This window comes from Dromiciops gliroides, chromosome 2, assembly GCF_019393635.1.
Source record: "Dromiciops gliroides isolate mDroGli1 chromosome 2, mDroGli1.pri, whole genome shotgun sequence".
Classification (NCBI taxonomy): Eukaryota; Metazoa; Chordata; class Mammalia; order Microbiotheria; family Microbiotheriidae; genus Dromiciops; species Dromiciops gliroides.
Window position 1 is genome coordinate 258,444,242 of NC_057862.1, and position 20,739 is coordinate 258,464,980.

At 39.4% G+C, this 20,739-nt stretch overlaps 1 protein-coding gene across 1 annotated transcript in view; it reads left to right on the forward strand.

Annotated features, from left to right (window-relative positions):
• Positions 1–310: 310 nt before the first annotated feature.
• The window catches only part of FAM71D (family with sequence similarity 71 member D), a 50,951-nt gene continuing 30,522 nt past the window's right edge, over positions 311–20,739 (forward strand). The window contains exons 1-2 of the mRNA XM_043990156.1: positions 311–463; positions 6,327–6,526. Of these exons, the coding sequence (XP_043846091.1) occupies positions 311–463; positions 6,327–6,526 (353 nt within the window). The remainder of the gene's footprint in view (positions 464–6,326; positions 6,527–20,739) is intronic.

Sequence of the window (20,739 nt, forward strand, 5' to 3'; positions counted from 1 at the left end):
CCTGTTAAACTGAAGTGAACTAAACCAAGTGGAATTGAACAAACTCTGAGTCCTTTAGTCTCTGGTGGGGAAAAGGAGTGAGGTAGGGTGGGGGAAGGGGAACTGCACTCTCACTCTCGCTCACCCCACAGCTCTGCTATTTGTCAGGGATAAATTATCAGGGATCTTCTAATGGCTATATTAATGCTTTCTTTACTATAAGTTTATCCCATTTCCATTTTGCACATAATAGATGCTTAATTTTTAAATGAACAAATATTTTCTCTGCTCTCATGATAAAATTCTTTTGATGGTTTTATATATAGGCATCATGAAGAAAACCAGTTCTTCCTTATGGAGCGATGAGAATGGTTCAGTTTCCATAGAAAGAAGTTCTAACAAAGGAAATCTTCAAACTATGTTGGATGAAGGGGAATATGCTCCCTTCACATCTACTCCTATGTTAGAGAGCAATTTTATTCAGGTAAATCACACTTTAGCATATAATTTAACTCCAACAGTAGCTTTTATAATCAATTTCTTTTAACCTATCGTCCATTTTCTAACATGTAACCAACCACCCTAGAATAGTTCCTGTTTTTAAATAAAGTTAAAGGAAAACCATCCAAGAGAATGATTACAACTGGCTATATTGATCCCTTCCTCTTTTTATGATATACATTAACTAATAATTTAAAATCAATACTATTCATTGTTTGACCATAGTTTTGCCTTTATTGTGGTCTTCACGCAGTTGGTCATCTATGTTATTCTAATGGTTCTGTTTTCTTGAATCTTAATAATATCTAACAGTCTTTACCATGTTTCTCTAAATTTTTTATATTTATAATTCCTTAAGGTGTAATTGTATCCCATTACATTCATATGCCACAATTTGCTCACCCATTTCCCAATCTTTGGAGAAGTACTTTGTTCCTTTTTTTTTTTTTTTGCAATGGTAAGTAGTACTCATGAAATATTTTGGCATATCTGTGGTCCCTGTCATTGATCTCCTTACTTATCTGAGATATTCTACTGATCTAATTTGTGATCTTTTAACCCAGTAGCTGATAATTTTGATAATTATTACTTGTAATATCATTTGAGATGTTGTAATGGTAATCAGGAAACACCCTTCATTTCAATTTTTAAATATTTATCTCCCTTGACATCCTTGACTTTCTGTTGGTCTGTATAAATGTATTTATTATTTTGTCTAGTTCCATAAAGAATCTCATTGTGGGGCAGCTAGGTGGCGCAGTGAACAGAGCACCGGTCCTGGATTCAGGAGGACCCGAGTTCAAATCCAGCCTCAGACACTTAACACTTACTAGCCGTGTGACCCTGGGCAAGTCACTTAACCCCAAATGCCTCACCAAAAAAAAAAAGAATTTCATTGGTAGCTATGATTAGAAGAATACTAAGTACGTAGATGAATATGAATAGTATTGTTATTTTTCTTATGTCAGCTGTTTCTTGGATTTTTTATTTCCCAGATATTTTTTGCATTCTGTAGTTATTTTAAATATTATCAAATATTTAAAACTTTTATATCTTTTCCTCACAGATTTTGTTGGTAATACATGGAAATGCTGGTGATTTTTAAAATAATGACATAGAAAAGCATTTAAACCCTTAGACTGTGCCAAGTACTGTGCTCATGGATTTCTATCCTGATATTTTTGCTGAACTTATTGTCTCAATTGTTTTTTCATTAATTCTCTAAGGTTTTGTAAGTAAACCATCTCATGTATATATATATCAAGAAATAGAGATAATTTTTGCCTCCTCTCTGCTATCTGACATATCTATTTTATACTCCCTCCTCATCTTCATCACACAGAAACCCTCTCTTCCTTCAAGACTCAGTTCAAGCACCATCTTCTACATGAGTGCTTTTTCCTGATACCATCCCTCCAGTTGTTAGAAGCCTCCTTCCCTAATTCCCTTTAATTTAATTAATTTGTACTTTGGAATATATTTAACAGGTTTATCAATTGTTCATAGGTAGGCAGGGCCAATATAATTAAAATGACAATTTTACCTAAACTAATTCACATATTGAATGTCATTGCAATTAAATTACAAAAAAATAATTTACTAAGTTAGAAAAAATCAGTTGGAAAAACAAAAGGTCAAGAATATCAAAGGAACTAAAGGGGAGAAATGTAAAAGAAAGAGGCTTAAAGGTTTTTACATGTAATTTGGAAAAATAAAATTCAAAGGAAAAAAAAAAGAAAGAAAGAAAGAAAGAAATGATAAGCAGGCAGATTTCAGAAAAACCTAGAAACACATGAATTGATGATGAGTGAAATAAACAGGACCAAGAAAACATTGTACACAGTATCAACAACATTGTGTGATAATCAATTGTAATAAACTTAGCTCTTCTCAGCAATACAGTGATCCAAGACAATGCCAAAAGACTCATGATGGAAAATGCTCTCTGCATCCAGAAAAAGAACTATGGAATCTGAATGCAAATTGAAGCATACATACTGTTTTCACTTATGTTGTTTTTCAGTTGTTGTTGCTGTTTCTTCTTTCTTGTGTTTTTTTTTTCTTCTGTTCTGATTCTTCTCCCACAAAATGACTAATGTGGAAATGTGTTCAACATGAATGTAATGTATAACCTGTATCAGATTGTTTGCAGGCTTTGGAAAGGGGATGGGGAGGAAGGGTGGGAGAAAAATTCAGAACTCAAAATCTTACAAAAATGAATGTTGAAAACTATCTTTAGGGGGCAGCTAGGTGGCGCAGTGGATAAAGTACTGGCCTTGGATTCAGGAGGACCTGAGTTCAAATCCAGCCTCAGACACTTGACACTCATAGCAGTGTGACCCTGGGCAAATCACTTAACCCCCATTGCCCTACAAAAACAAAACAAAACAAAACAAAAAACTATCTTTATATGTAATTAGAAAAAATAAAATAAAATACTAATACAAAACACCCCCCCCTTCACCATTCTCCAATATCCTGAGAGGATTGGGGAGACTCCTCTCTCTGCCACTGGCTCAAGCCCCCACCAACTATGTTCCCCCATTTTAAGGGACCAGTAACTAGCACCTCAGTTCCATTTAACCATTTAACATTTGGATTAGCTTTTACAAAAGGATATTAACGAAGCTCAATTCCTGGGGATGGAGTCAAGATAATGGAGGAGAGGCAGCATTCCACCCGAAGTCTCCCAACATTCTCCTCAAGACAACTTTAAAATAATGCATTGAATTGAATTCTCAAGCAACATTGCCAACAAAAGGTTGAGGTGAGATATTTTTCAGTCCAAGATGACTTACGAGGTTGGAAGGAAAGGTCTGAAACACTGCGGGCTGGCCCAGTTTAGACATCGTAGAAACACCAGCTGTGGGCCTTGGAGGCAACTGTAATAACAGTAGCTTTGAGAGTTCTCAGCCCAGAGAAGGTAAGGGGAATGGACAACTGGTCAGAAAGCAATTACATAAGATTCCTGTGCTAGCAATGGGCACAAGACCAAATGATATTTGGCAACTCATTTTGCTGTGCCCAGTTGCAAGACACAATTCCAGGGCAGAAGAAGAGGAGCATTTTTGGTTTCAAGGGAGCAAAGGGCACTGGTCACAGTTCTGTGGCAGAGAAGAGTACCAGAATTTGTGGCTGCAAGGGATACCCTACCTGAATAAGGACCAGAGTCCAGATCAGAAGACAGGTGACCACACCTCTCCCTGGATTACACAACCTTGGAAACAATGACAAATTACAGAACACCCCCCCCCATTACTAACTGTGAAAATAGCAAGATGAAAAGGCTGGAGATTTGGTATAGTGCCTACCCCATATCCCCAAACTACGAAGTGAACAAAGCTCAACTTTAGCATAAAGTTCAAAGTCAAGAAATAGGTGGGGGAAATGAGCAAATAGCAATAAAAAATAACTTGACCATAAAAAGCTACTATGGAGATAGAAAGATGAAGACACAAACTCAGAAGAGAAAACTATATGAAAACAGCTACACACAAAGCCTCAAAGAAAAATGAAAATTGGATACAAGCCCAACAAAAATTCCTAGAAAAGCTAAAGGAAAAGGAAAAGAAAAAAAAAGATTTAAAAAATCAGAGTGGTAGAGGAAAAACTTGAAAAAGAAACATGAGCAATGCAAGAAAATTTTTAAAAGAATTAACAGTTTGGTAAAAGAGGCACAAAAAAAAAAACCTGAAGAAAATAATACCTTAAAAAAATAGAATCGGGGCATCTAGGTGGCGCAGTGGATAGAGCACCAGCCCTGAAGTCGGGAGGACCTGAGTTCAAAGCCGGCCTCAGACACTTAACACTTACTAGCTGTGTGACCCTGGGTAAGTCCCTTAACCCCAATTGCCTCACCAAAAAAAGAAAAAAAATAGAATCAGCCCAATGGTAAAAGAGGTACAAAACCTCACTTGAAGAAAATAATTTTTTAAAAGCCAAAATTGGACAAGTGGAAGCAAATGACTTCATGAAATGTCAAGAAATAACCAAACAACATCAAAAAAAAGAAAAAAAATAGAAGAAAATAGGAAATATCTCATCAGAAAAACAATTAACTGGAAAATAGATTAAAGAGAATAAATTTAAGAATCATTGAGCTAGGTGGCACAGTGGATAGAGCACTGGCCCTGGATTCAGGAGGACCCAAGTTCAAACCCAGCCTCAGACACTTGACACTTACTAGCTATGTGACCCTAGGCAAATCACTTAACTCCAATTGCCTCACCAAAAAAACTTTTTTTAATTAATTTTTTTTAATTTTTAAATTTTAAATAAAAAAAAATTTTTAAAAAGAATCATTGAACTAACCTGAAAGCCATGATAAAAAAAGAGAGCCTAGATAACATATTTCAATAAATTATCAAAGAAAATTGTCTCAATATCTTAGACCCTGAGGGTAAAATAGAAACTGAAAGAATCTACTGATCACATCCTGAGAGAGATGCCAAAATGAAATCCCCCAGGAATATAATAGCTAAATTCCAGGGCTCCCAGGTTAAGGAGAAAATAACTGCAAGCAGTCAGAATGAAATTACCTAAATACTATTGAGTCACAGGCAATATTACTCAAGATTTAGCAGCTTCCAGGTTAAAGTAACAGAGGGCTTGGAATATGATATTCTGGCAGACAAAGGAGCTAGGATCACAACCAAGAAAAACCTACCCAGCAAAACTGGGTATAATCCTTCAGAGGAAAAAAAATGGATATTTTATGAAATAGAGGATTATCAAGTCTTTTCTGATGAAAAGACCATAACTGAATAGTAATTCTGATATTCATTTCAGATAATTAAAATTATCCACTTTACTTCCCACTAGGTGGGTAGCTAGGTAGCACAGGGGGGCAGCTAGGTGGCGCAGTAGATAAAGCACCGCCCCTGGATTTAGGAGGACCCAAGTTCAAATCCAGCTTCAGACACTTGACACTTAGTGTGTGATCCTGGGCAAGTCACTTAGCCCCCATAGCCCTGCCCAAAAAAAAGAAAGAAAGAAAAAAGAAAAAAAAAAACCTTTTTCACATCTACTGATATAATCATATCACTTTTTATACTTTTGTTATTGATATAATCAATTATGCTAATAGTTTTCCTTATGCTAAATTATCCCTGCATTCCTGGTATAAATCCCACTTGGTCACCATGTAAATTCTTTATGATAAATGCAATCTATTTTAAAATAATCTTGTTCCTTTCTCTAAAACCCCTCCAAGGTGGTGCTTTTTCTTCATCCAGGATATAATATCCTAGAAACCTGTAGACTATCAGATACAGTAGGGAAAGGAAAGGGAAGGAAATAAGTATTTACATGGCCCCTACTAAATGTGAGACACTTTACCAAATATCTTATTTGATCCTCGCAACAGCCCTACAAGGTAGGTGCTGTTATTATCCTCATTTTACATTTGAGGAGATTGAGGTAAACAGAAGTTAAGTGACTTGCCCAGAGTCATACAACTAGTTAAGTGTCTGAGGCAGGATTTGAACTCAGATCTTCCTGACTCCAGACCTAGTGTTATATCAACTGCACCTTCTAGCTGCCTATAAATACAGAAGATACACTACCACATCATGAGTTTATTTTTACACCACTGGATATTCAGTAAGTACATATTACAGAATTAAGCCCTCCCCCCCATTCAATTAAACCAGTTAAGCAATCTAAATACTTTCCAATCTCTTGCTTTAAGAACAATTTTCATCTCTTCCCTCCTATATTCATAGCTAATTTCCCATTCCTTTCTTCTCACCTACCTGCATGCACACACATGTTTTCAGGTCAGTTATGCTGTAGCTAGTTCTGGAATGACAATAAATCAAATTTCCACCCAAATTTTCCGCATACAGGTCAACAGGAGAGGACAGTCCGTGTATCTTCATAACCGAGCCAACTGGGTGACTGTAGGCATCTGTGCTTCCAGCCCCAACCTCAAGTTCCCCAATGTGATGTTACTGGCACATCTGGAATCTAACTCCAAGAAGGATGATGAGCCAACATTTGATGATTTCTTGAGCCCAACCTCTGAAGTTCAACTGGTGCTTAGCAGGTAAGTTGCAAAGGGCAAAAAAAAAAAAAAAATTAAAAGGTCTTTTCTACATAGAATTACAAAAGAGAAATAGCTTGTTTCAAGTTTCACATACTCCACATACAATAACCCTCTATATGATAAAGTAAAAAAAGGTTAACATGCCTAAAATTATTATTCTGAAGATGTTATTATATCTATCAGCAAGTCTAACGTGAAATCAAAAGACTGGGAGAACACTTCAACAAAACAAATTAGTGAATTTTCATTCATTTCTTTTATAAATGGGTAAAAATAATTTCTTATCTTTTACATAGCTGTTTTGCCCCTCAAAGTAATTTCTTGTCCCTTTAAAGGCCTCTGAGAGGCTATCCCATTCCTTTGTAAAGGTTGAATATTCCCTTTTACTTTTCTTCAGGTAAGGAACCTCTTTCCAGAAAAACTGCCTTTGATTATGGTTGTAAATATAATTTTACTACTTCCCTCCCCTAGAATCTTTGAAAAGCAAAGCCTCTTCTAATAATTCTACTCCTTGATCTCACAAATATTTTATGGGAAAGATCTATCTGAATCATCTCATATGTAAAGATGCCTAGCAATTGAGGAGGAGAACCTAAACCATTTCTTTAAGTTGTACAGAACCCTCTGAGGGGGCAGAAACCTCAGGGCCCAGAAGACTCTACACAGAAGATGAAATAAGAAAGAGCTAGAGATGGTCAACTTGGGACTATATCTCTTGAAAGCTGGACCCAAGAAACAGTTAGAAATGAAAATCCCCAATCTCTTCTTGGGATAGCATTAGAAATATGGCCTCTGTGGGATAAGAGGGATGGTGGTGGTGCTGCTGCTGCTTCCAGCACTTGTGTGATACCAGATATCTGGGGATGGTATGGAAGATGGAAAACCCAGCACATATAATGACAATTGGCCCAATTCATGGCCTTCTTCCAAATAAAATGGCCACTCCTGATCAGAGGAAATGGTTCAATAGCAAAGAAAGATTTGTTTTATTGACTTTGATATTGGCTGCCAAAGTAGCAGACTTGCAGTCCTAAATCTTGGATAACTATCAACTGAACTGAGGACAAACTTCTTGCTCTGCTGTGGGAGGAAAGTAGTTAATGCATCACAAAGTAGTATGCATCACATATACAGCTGCCCCCCTCACATGCTGACCGATGATGGACCCAATAATCTCTACTCTTCTTGTGACAGCATTGCCTGGTTATTCATTTGAGTAGAGAGTATATAATGTTTCCAATGTGCACTTGAATGTCCCACAAATGATTGTTTAGGGTAGGAGACATCAGCAAAATCTTCACTGATCCTAACCCCAAAGTGGTGAACCTTTAATTGTGCAATTCTTTTCTGTCCAGGTCCCAGACCACTTAGCCAAACCCATTGCAACCACCCAAGATTTAGTGTGAATAAAAATGCTATTACGTCCATCCCTCAGAACTCCCTCACAGACCAGCCACATAGCTCATAGCTTAGCCCAGTGAAAGTTCTTGCCAAGACCTTTATCCTGAGGGTTAATAGCTGCCCGATTCCAATTGCACAAACCTTTCTTATAACATGCAGAACTATTAGTAAACCAAGCAACACCACAACAGCTAAGTCCTCATAGGATCCACTGGAGAAGAGAAGAGAGAAAGCACTGGGTTGGCCTAGGACTGAAGCATGAGCTTCTAACAATGTCACAACTTGTTGAAGAGCACTAATACATAAGGGACCTGGGCTAGCATGATTTTGCATATACCATTTTCATTTAACAATGAAAGCTTCCTGCCCTACATATCTTGTTGAAGGATCCATGTTGCATCTTCAATTCAATTGATAATTCTGGACAAAGAGTAATATAGGATATGACCCTATATCATCCATCCAGGGTCAATGTAGGTCCAATAACATGGGAGTATTTGTTTCCCAAATGTCATATAAGTGACCTCTTCAAATAGCCTCAAGAAATCCAACACACATTTGAGCTAACCAACTCATTGTTATTGTTCTTTGTTCAGTCATGTCTGACTTTTTGTGACTCCATGGACCACACATAGCACACCAGTGCTGTCCATGGGGTTTTCTTGGCAAAGATTTGCTATTTCCCTCTCCAGGGTATTAAGGCAAACAGAAATTAAGTGAGTTGACCAAGGTCACACAGATAGTGTCTGAGGCTGGATTTGAACTCAGGTCTTCCTTACTCCAGGTCCAGTGCTAAGCTATCTAGCTGCCTCCGAGGTAAATAGAGGTTAAGCCATTCATACTGCTAGTAAACGTCTGAGGCCAAATATGAACTCAGGTCTTCCTGACTCCAGGTCCTATGCTCTATTCACTGAGCCACCTAGCTGCCCCAGACAATTCCTAGTGCCTGGCAAAGGTTCTATTCGGCCTGTTCTTTATTAATAGAAAACCTCTAAGAAGATCAGCTCACAACAGTTCATAAAATCCTGAGGGGAAAGACGGACAGCCTACTTTAGACCTTCCCAGTCTGTTCCAGTCCCCATTCAAAAGTGAAAGTAACTTGAAACTTTACTGAATGGACTAGATCCTAAATTTTCTCTTGCATTCAAACCTTTGTTTCTCATGTGAGCCACCATAACATCTAAGACCTCTCTACTGTAGCTTCTCCTCAACACTGAATCATCAGTATAATAGTGGACATCAGTGTCCTCAAGAAATGGAGCTTCAGGGGCAGCTAGATAGCACAGTGGATAAAGCACCGGCCCTGGAGTCAGGAGGACCTGAGTTCAAATCCAGACTCAGACACTTGACACTTACCAGCTGTGTGACCCTGGGCAAGTCACTTAAGCCTCACTGCCCTGCAAAAAAAAAAGAAAAAGAAAGAAAGAAAAGAAATAGAGCTTCTTTTATGTCTATGCCCACTCAATAACGGCAATATGAAGGAGAATTCAGATCATCTTGAGGAAGGATGGTGAAAATAAACTGAACTGCTTACAAAATAAAAGCAAATTTCTCTTGGCTGGTCTCAGCCACAGAGATGAAAAAGAAAGTATGGATGAGGTTAATAACCACTATGTTCACAAGATCAGGAATGGCCACAGCAATGAACATAATGACCTTCAGTTCCTTATAATCTATTGCTAATCACTGTGCACTATCCAGCTTCCCTGATCCTTATAAGGGAAGTTTGTGTAACTCCAGCATTTCCATTACCAAAGAAGAAATACTTTCACTTTCCTGAGACCCAATAGTATTTAATACCTACTATAGAGAATAGTTCAAGTAACTCTACAGGCTTTTATTTAGCCCTGTACACAAAAAATCAAACAGACATTACTGACTCCCATGAACTCATAACCTCCATGATCACTTTAATTTCCTTTGGTCAGCCACCACAACTGAGAGCTACCTCCACCTGAAAGAGGGTACATCTTCCCTCAGTAGTCTGTGCCCCCAAATTCCCAAAAGAAATTGGGGGTAACCCCATGAAACTATTGAGGGCTCCCTGATATAATAGTAACCTGGTTGCCAGAATCTGGCAGCACCTTATATGTGTGGTAACCTCCCCTTTCCAAGGAGCAATAACTTTGGTATATGCACTTCAGTCCTCTGTAGTCCCATAATTAAAACATCCTGAGACTTAGGAGATCTTCAGCCCTCCATGAAGGGAGATTTAGTCCAATGGCATCTCAAATCTGGTAAATACTTGGGTGGCTGAACAACCAAGTGGGATGGAAGAACGACCATATACAGTAGAGGATGTTTGGGGGCACTCTAAGTTTGGTAGGGCACAGGGACACATTATTACTGGTCCCAGATGTTTCAATACAATTATACTAATACCCCCCATGTACTATTAATCATCTAGTTTAAATCCCCATGATTTAAAGACCAAGATCTTATTATTACCCTGTGCCCCACTCACTTGGCCTCCTCCTAGCATCCCGAGAGTGTTTATTTATATGGATAGCCCTATTTCTCTGAGCAGCTGCTAGGGCTGCCCCAATTTTTCACTCAAATTTTAATGATTGATCTGCACAAGTCTGTATAGTAGTAAAGCAATGAAGTCTTATAGCTAAGGTCTAATGCTATTTAAGAGGTGTCCCACAAAAGGTAGGCTCTGACTCTATCTGAAGCAGGCTGCTCAGAGGGTTTATGGGGAAGGGGCATAAATCAAATTCCCCAATTCCAATTCTTTTAAACATTTTACCCTTTCTTTTGCTGGAGTTTTTATGTACCCAAGTATACAGAATTTGCCACTTTATCTTCCTGAAAAGGAAAATGGGACAGATCCCACTTGGGGCCTCCAATAGATTCAACTGATTTTACAAAAACAAATCATCTGTAAATTCTCCCAGGTGAAGGAATACTGCAAAAGGCATGCTCTAAATAGCTTCCATTAGACCACATCCACAGCAGCAATTGTTCTAAAGATTCATTGGCTTATTGTTGACATTTCTCTTGAAACCTCCCAAGTTACTAAATGTTAAAAACTCAACCACCCTCTGACTCATCTTATTGGAAGTCACTCTCCTAAGAAGTATGAATGCAAAACCTGCTCTAATTCCCACTCAAGATTACACCCTTTTCTAAGGGACTCAAGGTATTCAAAGGATCAGGGAATATGCTTTCCCCTCTAGCCTATTAGTCACTGACCCGACTAACATTGATGTCTTTACCTGGGTAATCAATATATATATATATATATATATATATATATATATATATATATATATATATATATATATATATATACACACACACACATACATATACACCTATATACACACACATATATATGCATACATACACACATACACACATACACACACACACACACACACACACATATATATAAAATGGTCCTCTGACTTTAAAGCACATTTCTTAAAAATCAAAAGCTCATTTAGGTCTTCTAATTGCCTAATATGCAAGGATAATCTATTCTTACTCTCTCTGTGTTAGCAATACCACTTTCAAAAAGCTGGATCATATTTGCACAGTCCCCAAGTATATACATTGTACTAACCCTTCAGGATCAGTAAGCTCCTCTTTCCAAAAAGCTTCCCCATTTATTTTTTTTAATCTTTTTTTTTTTTTTAGTGAGGCAATTGGGGTTAAGTGACTTGCCCAGGGTCACACAGCCAGTAAGTGTTAAGTGTCTGAGGCCGGATTTGAACTAAGGTCCTCCTGACTCCAGGGCTGGTGCCCTGTCCACTGCGCCACTGTGCAGTTCAAATCCAGCCTCAGACACTTAACACTTACTGGCTGTGTGACCCTGGGCAAGTCACTTAACCCTCATTGCCCTGAAAAAAAAAAAAAAGAATACCAGGTACTTAGTTTCTCCTGGATAATCGATGCAGCAAGTACCCAGGAAAACATTTCCCTATCAGGAGCAAGGTGAAGTTTCTGACTTTCACACCTCCTTTTATTCCTGGTGATTGGGAGTGGGTGGGGGGCAGGGAAGTAAAATGGCCTCTCTGCTGCCTTAAAGAACCAGCTCATCCGACATAAAGCATAAAACCAACCATAATCAGGAAAGGGCTCAAGTAGGAGGTAGTACCTGAGCTGAGGTTTGAAGGAAAGTAGACTTCTTTTTTGTTTTTTCTTTTTGTTTTTTTCTTTTTGCGGGGCAATGAGGGTTAAGTGACTTACCCAGGGTCACACAGCTAGTAAGTGTCAAGTGTCTGAGGCCGAATTTGAACTCAGGTCCTCCTGAATCTAGGGCCAGTGCTTTATCCACTGTGCCACCTAGCTGTCCCTTTTTTTTTCTTTAATAAATAATAATAAATTAATAATAAACATTTTTATTTATAGTTTCAGGTTCCAATTTTTATCCCTCTTTCTCTCTCTCTCTTCCCCCCTCCCTGAGGAAGCAAACAATCAGATATGGGTTATACATGTATGACTATGTAAAACATGACCATATTTGTCATTTTGTACAAGAAAACTTGATTAAAAGAAAAAAATGAAAGAAAGTGAAAACTAACATGCTTCAGTCTGCTCCATCAATATCAGTTCTTTCTTTGGAGGTGGATAGTATGTTCCATCAATAGTCCTTTGGGATTGTCTTGGATCATTGTATTGTTGAGAATAGTTAAGTCATTCACAGTTCTTCATCAAACAACATTGCTGTCACTGTGCACAATGTTCTCTTCATTTTGCTCTCTTCACTATACATCAGTTCATACAAGTCTTTTCCAGGCCTTTCTAAAATCATCCTGCTTTTCATTTCTTAGAGCACAATAATATTCCATCACCATCATATAGCACAGCTTGTTTAGCCATTCCCTAATTGATGGGCATCCCTTTGATTTACAATTCTTAGGCCCAAAAAAAGATCTGCTAGAAATATTTTTTTACAAATAGGTCTTTTTCTCTTTTTGGTGGATGTCTTTAGGATATAAACCTAGCAGTGGTATTGCTGGATCACAGTTCTGTAGCCCTTTAGGTATAGTTCCAAATTGTTCTCCAGAATGGTTGGATCTTTTCACAACTCCACCAACAGTGGCTTGGAGTCCTAGCTTTCCCACATCCCCTCCAACATCCAATATTATCCATTTTTGTTATATTTGCCACTCTGATAGGTGTGAGGTGATACCTCAGAGTTGTTTTAATTTGCATTTTGCTGATCAATAATGATTTAGAGTATTTTTCTTATGATTATAGATAACTTTGATTTCATTGTCTGAAAACTGCCTGTTCATATTCTTTGACCATTTATCAATTGGGGAATGACTTGTATTTTTATAAATTTGACTCTGTTCTCTATATATTTAAGAAATAAGGCCTTCATCAGAGATATTGAAACTAGTGCTTCTGATGTGGGATGGAATTAATTGATCAGATTGATTGTGAGTCGTCCCAAAACAATGACAAGACTCAATGACTCAGTTTCCCAAGTTTTATTGCAATACTGTGGGTGGCCACAGGGAGAAAACCAGAATAGTGGAAAAGTATCTCTCAAATAGTGAAAGAAAAGACAGTTATATTTATAGTATGGATAAATTGATTATCAGTCTCATTATAATAATCTCCACCTTAGGGAGGTACAGGGGAGGGCTTATCCTAATTTGGAGTTCCTGGGCTCCTAAGCCAACCTTTTTCCGTAGAGGTGTGTTTTGGGGGCTTACGTGTCATAAGGTGAATCTGGGGATAAATTTGGCCTTTTCAGCACCTCTCTGTTTCCCATGGCTAGTTTCAAAATATTTTCATTTTTCTTTTATTTCTAGTTTGAGTTTCTATAGCCTGTCAGTGTATCATTGTTATAGTCTCAGGTCTTCATGGCCTCCCTCTCTCTCTGTTCCCATTATGGGTACCGATTTATGTGTGTAAGAGAATCTAGCATCCAGACTTGTAAGTTATCCATTAACTGGGATCTGAATCCCTCTTAGAGCTCCTATCTGAATTAGAGCTTGGGTCTTAGGTTTTTCTGTTAACCCCTTTTTGCCTCCTACATCACTGATTATCAGTCTCATTATAATAATTTCCACCTTAGGGAGGTACAGGGGAGGGCTTATCCTAATTTGGAGTTCCTGGATTCCTAAGCCAACCCCCAAGGCAGGTAACTTTTTCTGTGGAGGTATATTTTTGGGGTTTACCCATCATAAGGTGAATCTGGGGACAAACTTGACCTTTTCTGCACATGTTATTTCAACTTGCTATGGTCAGAGTGTCCCTGTATTTTCCATTCTCAGGCCTAGTTTCTGGATATTAACATTTATCAGTTAGGATTTCTATAATCTGTCTCTAAGTGTTTGTTATAGTTATGACCTGTCTCTTTATGTTCTTGTTATGAGTGGTGATCAACGTGGGTAACAAGAACCTAGGCCCTGACTTGTATTAATGAAGGCCCAAGTCTTAAGTTATCCATTAATCCCTTTCAGAGCTGGGGTCTGAATCCCTCTTAGAGCTCAGATCTAAATCAAAGCCTGGGTCTTAAGTTTGTCTGTTAACCCTTTTTTTTTGGGGGGGGGGGCAATGAAGGTTAAGTGACTTGCTCAGGGTCACACAGCTAGTAAGTGTCAAGTGTCTAAGCCTGGATTTGAACTCAGGTCCTCCTGAATCCAGAGCCGGTGCTTTATCCACTGCGCCACCTAGCTGTCCCTAACCCTTTTTTTTTTTTTTTTTTTTGCCTCCTGCATCACTTCTAAGAGGTAGAGGTGAGAATAGATTCCATTCTAGGCATAGAAGTTATCTTATGCAAAAGCATAGACACAAAAGATAAAGTATTTTTGTGGGAGAAACAATTTGAAAGTCAGTTTGATTCAGTCAGTTAATAAGCATTTTTTCAACCCAAGCTAGAAGGAAGGGCTAAGCACATTGGAATGCAAAGCAAAACAAAAGATAGCTCCTACAAAATTCATAATCTCAGAAAATATGCAAAACAACTATATACATGATAAATAAGAAATAATCAACACAGGGAAGGTACTAGAACTAAGAGGGACTGGGAAAAGGTGGTAGAAGGTTAGATTTTTGCTGGGACTTAAAGGCAGGAGACAGAGATGACGAAGGAGAGCATCCCAAGCATGGGAGATATATCACCAGTGAAAATGCCCAGAGTTGGGCAGCTAGGTGGCGCAGTGGATAGAGCACCGGCCCTGGAGTCAGGGGGACCTGAGTTCAAATCTGGCCTCAGACACTTAACACTTACTAGCTGTGTGACCCTGGGCAAGTCACTTAACCCCCATTGCCTCACAAAAAAAAAAAAAAAAAAGAAAAGAAAATGCCCAGAGTTGAAGATGACGTCCTCTTCAAGAAACAGAAGAGAGGCCAGTGTCACTGAATCCAAGAGTAAATGGAGAGTTTAAGATGTAAGAAGACCAGAAAGAAGGAGAACTAGGTTCTAAAGAGCTTCAAAAGCCAAACAGAGGATTTTGTGACTGACCCTAAAGGTGAAAGGAAGTGAAGTGCAGTTTCTTAAGGAGGAGGTGATGTAGTTGGGACTTGCACATTAGGAAATCACTTGTCGGCTGAATGGAAGATGTACTGGAGTGGGGAGAGACTTACTGCAGAAAGCTCAAATAGGAGGCATGAGGAAATGAGGGCCTGAACCAGGGTTATGGCATTATCAGAGGGACATATTCAAAAGATGTTACAAAGGTAAAATTGATAAAGCCTTGGCAACGACCTGGGGGTGGGGGGGAGTGGTGAGAGATAGTGAGGAGTTGAAAATGATGTCTAGGTTGCAAGCCTCAATGACAGTATTGAAAATTAAATATAGGTTTTAATTTGCCTGTCTCCTACCAAAAAAAAAAATCATTAAACAGATCAGAGAAATCAATCTTATAATATCTCCTACAATTTGCTTCTGTACCTGTCCTACCAAAAAACAGATTAGAGAACATGTCTAATAAACCAGATTGGAGACAGACAGGAAATAACATAATACCAATTTATTTTGTCCCAAGAAGAAAGAAACACAATCATATGGAGACCCCCTCCTAAGAAGAGAGCTCAGACTCCCCCTTTCTGAGGGTATATAAGTTGGGGTTTTTTGTTCACTGGTTACAGGGTATTGTCAGTTTCATTAGCATGATACGAATCAGCCCCAAAGCAATACTACAACAAGAATGGATGTAATGCAAAGCAGTTTTAACAATTTCAGTTATAACAAGTATGGAGGAAATATAGAAGCACCATGATAAGTTTACAGGATTCCAAAAAGGATTTGGCAAGGATGAGGACGTCCAGATGTCCCCATAAGATAGGGACTTACTATCCTGAGGAAAGAAGTCTCCAGGTAGGGACTTTTATCTGCTAGCTATCTGGGTTCAGTTTGGAGTTCAGTTGAAGGACATTTTGCTGCTATTAACCTAGGGTTTCATAAAAAATACTTTTGGGGGGCAGCTAGGTGGCGCAGTGGATAGAGCACTGGCCCTGGAGTCAGGAGGACCTGAGTTCAAATCAGGCCTCAGACACTTAACACTTACTAGCTGTGTGACCCTGGGCAAGTCACTTAACCCCAATTGCCTCACCAAAAAAAAAAAAAAAAAAAAGGAAAGAAAAAAGAAAGAAAAATACTTTGGGATAATAAAGCACCTCTATCAAATCCAGGTGATTCATACATTCATATTAACAACTGTCATAGGAAAATTTAGAAGTAGGGATGGTTTTGGAGGGGGGTAGATCATGATTTCAGTTTTGGACATGTTGAGTTTAAAATGCCTACTGGACATCTGATCTGAGATGTTTAATAAGCAGTTGGACATACAAGAGTAAAGGTCAACAAAGAGATTAGGACTGGAAATCAGGCAGAAGGCACATGTAACATGAAGCACAGCAAGATGGATGGAAGGCCCTCCCCTCTCCTCTCCTTTTTATACCCCTGCTGGAGGCTGGAGATCAGACAGTAGATGTGTGCTGCAAGAAAGAAGCCACCTCCCTTCTCCTCTTCCCTCCTTGAGGCTGGAGATCAGCCTGAAGAGTACTGCTCCCCACTTCTCCTCTTCTCTCAGAAGGATGGATGTCAGGTAGGAGAAGAGCATCAAATGGAAGGCATGCCTCAAGATGGAAGGCCATCCCCCCTTGTCCCCGACCCACCTCTCCTCTTCACACTTCTACCCCAGCTGGAGATCAGGCAGGAGAGAGACTCAGCAGGATGAAAGACTCATGACCAGCAGAGAGTACATGAAAGGGGGTTTCTGTATAATAAAGCTAGGTAAGTTAGAGCCAAGTTGTGAAGGGCTTTAAATACCAAAGAGGTATTATCATTGATCCTAGAAGTATAGGGAGCCACTGGAATTTGTTGAGCAGAGAAGTGACACGATCAGATCTATTCTTCATAAAAATCACTTTGGGGGGCGGCTAGGTGGCACAGTGGATAGAGCACCAGCCCTGGAGTCAGGAGTACCTGAGTTCAAATCCGGCCTCAGACACTTAACACTTACTAGCTGTGTGACCCTGGGCAAGTTACTTAACCCCAATTGCCTCACTAAAAAAAAAAAATCACTTTGGCAGTTACATGAAGGATTAAAGAGAAAGAGTAGAAGAGCATCCTTGAGACTATAGCAATAGTCTAAATGTGAGGCAAAGAGGTCCTGGATTATGATGATGACCTTGTGAGTGGAAAGAAGGAAGCCAGTGTAAACTATGTAGAAGGACACCTGGCAAGACCTGGAGATTCATTTCATATGTGGAGTGAGAGACTGAGGATTTGAAGATATCACCAAAGTGGTGAAACTGTCTTTTCCCTCTCCCAGTTTACTTTCCTATCTCTTCATTTTTCACTATAAATCTGTCAGAAGGAGTTGGGTGGGGGAGATAAGGCAGGATATGTAGAGCAATAAAGACTGCCCTTAGAGAGCCACTTATATTAGTCATCGGATCTAACAATGTGTGTCTCTGTCCGTCTCTGGTCCCCACCTTTGTGTATGTCCACTTGAGTATTCTGTTGCACAGATCTAACCTCTACCATTTTCTCAACTGTAAGATACCCCAAGAGATGGGAATTTGAGTCCTTTAATATCAGTATATTGCTTCTTAACTAGTATCATCCCTCCAAGCCCCTCTGAGTCATCTAAAGACAACTAAAGAAAAGAAGGCTGGCTCAATAATGCAATGTTTATGTTTATGCGGCTGTAATGCTGTTCAGTGGAAGTGTCAAACTCTTAGTTGTACTGGCATTTACTCATAACCTTGACCCCTGGTTCGTGACAGTGTTAAATATAATTTTCACTCCTTCCTGAACCCTAGTTCAGGCTCATATCACTTCTCACATGTACTATTTCAAAAGCCTATAACTAGGGGGCAGCTAGATGGTGCAGTGGATAAGCCCTGGCCCTGGATTCAGGAGTACCTGAGTTCAAATCTGGCCTCAGACACTTGACACTTACTAGCTGTGTGACCCTGGACAAGTTGCTTAACCCCCATTGTCCCACAAAAAAAAATAAATAAAATTTTTAAAAAGCCTATAACTAGTATCCCTATAGAAGGCAGCTAGGTGGCTCAGTGGATAGAGGGCCAGGCCTGGAGTGAGGAAGACCCTAGTTCAAGTCCAGCCTCAAAGACTTACTAGCTGTGTGTGTGACCTTGGGCATGTGAGAATTAGAGCACTACCAACCTGTTCAGAAAGATATTGCAGGGAAACCCCGCCATGAGGAGAAAGCATGTGGCTTGGCATCCACATGTGAGTTAGCATCTGGAAGTGATGTTTGCCGCCCATGGGTCCTGTCAATCAGGGCTACCAACCAATTAGCTTGGAGCTGTGTGTGTGGATGGCCCTGTTTCCTGTTTCACAGAAGGCTTTTGGGAAGAGTGAGCCTTTTCATTTTGGGACCTTGGCTTGGCAGGAGGACAGATGCTAGGCTCTCTTAGATAGTTAGATGAAGTTTGCTTTTTACCTCTTTCTCTCTTCACTAACTTCTGATGCACTTTAATAAATATTTAAAAGCATAGATCTGACCATATCACCCTTCCCCCCTGCTCAATGAGTTCCTATTGCTTTCAGGATCAAATAGAAACTCCTCTGTTGAGAATTAAAAGTTCCTTATACCTTTGCAGTCTTGTACTTTACTACCCTCCATGCACTCTACCGTTTAGCTAAACTGGCCTACTTGCAATTCATTAAACATGACATGCCATCTTCCATCTTCACGCCTTTGCACAGACCATTGCTAATGCCTGAAATGAGCTACCTCCTCACCTCTACTTCTTAGTTTCCCTGTCTTCCTTCAGCATTCAGCTCAAAGTCCACCTTCTGCAGGAGACCTTTAGTGGCCTCTCACCAGTCAATGTTTCCCTTTTAGATGAACTACCTACTCTTTACATACCTTTAGGTAACTAGTTATTTCCATGCTGTCTTCCCAATTAGAATGTATACTCCTTCAAGGCAAGGACTGTTTTTGCCTTTCTCTATATTCATAGTGATTAGCACAGGGAATGTTGTTGACTTACTATTAGCATAGTTTTGGGGTCACATGGCCTTTGGGGCAGGGCTTCTGCATCCACATTACTGTTCTCTGGCTGATAATGTAAGGTGAAGTCATAGTGGCCTGGTGCTGCTACCCATCTCTATCTAGCAGCATTCAATTTAGCAATGGTCAGAATGTTGGTGAATTGTTATCAGTCCACATTTGCAACTTTGTACATAATACATACTACATAATACATAAGAGGAATTTGAGAACTGCCCAGCATGCTGGGATTTGTAGGTCAGAGGAACTCTTACTCCTGAGAGCCATTCGGGATGATCCCAGTCTTGGAAGCAGAAGGTGGACTTGAGTTATGCGTGGGAGTTTTGTTTGTTTGTTTTGGGGTGGGGCAATGAGGGCCAAGTGACTTGCCCAGGGTCACACAGCCAGTAAGTATCAAGTGTCTGAGGCCACATTTGAACTCAAGTCCTCCAGAATCCAGGGCTGGTGCTTTATCCACTGTGCCACCTAGGTGCCCCTATGCATGAGAGTTTTTAAAGGGACACATACAATCTATAAGGCATAGACTAAGAGGAAGGAGCTAGGATTTTAAGAGCTGAGGAAAAAGAACATCCCTTGCCCTGCCCAGAACTTAATTTTATCTGAGCCAGAATCTGTGACAAAAAGACAACAGACGAATGGAAAAAACAAAAGGGAGGAGGTGAAAAGAGGCCTGAACTATGGTTGAGAGTGGAGAGATTAAGGAGAACTTTCAAGTCTCAAAAGGCATCTCAGAGCAAAAGACTGGAGCCAAAGCTACTGCTTGCATAAAGACTGAGGAAAGGTCTGTTTTTTCTCCAAGTGCTTGTCTAGTAACAGATACTGTAATGTACTCTGCTCACTTCTTTTTACCTAAACATTTCTTGTATTAACCTGGTTTTTGCCTCAAACACAAAGAGACCAGGAGTTAGAGATAAATGTATAAATTAGGGCAGAGAGCCAAATCTCTGCATGAATGTTAGGAATTTTCTTATCTGGAGGAGCAAGGTTCTTGTGATTGTTTTCTTGCATAGTTTTTCATCTGATATAAACTACATAAAACTGCAGAGAAAGGGATTACATGGATCTGAAGGCCATCATTTTGCCTCTAAATTATTTAAAAAAAAAAGGCAGCCAATTGTTGTAACAGGGTGTAGTTGAATACATCTCCAGAGAAAAATGGGGCACGGAGAGGGTGATGACTGAAAAGATACAACTCCCCTACCATATTCCAGCTGTTGTTGCAACACCTCTCAGATATCACTTCATGCCTGGATTATTGTAATACCCCACTGGCGAGTTTACCTACCTCAAGTCTCTTCCCACCCTAAACCATCCTCCACTCAGCCAGTCAAGAATGTATAATGGAGGGGCAGCTAG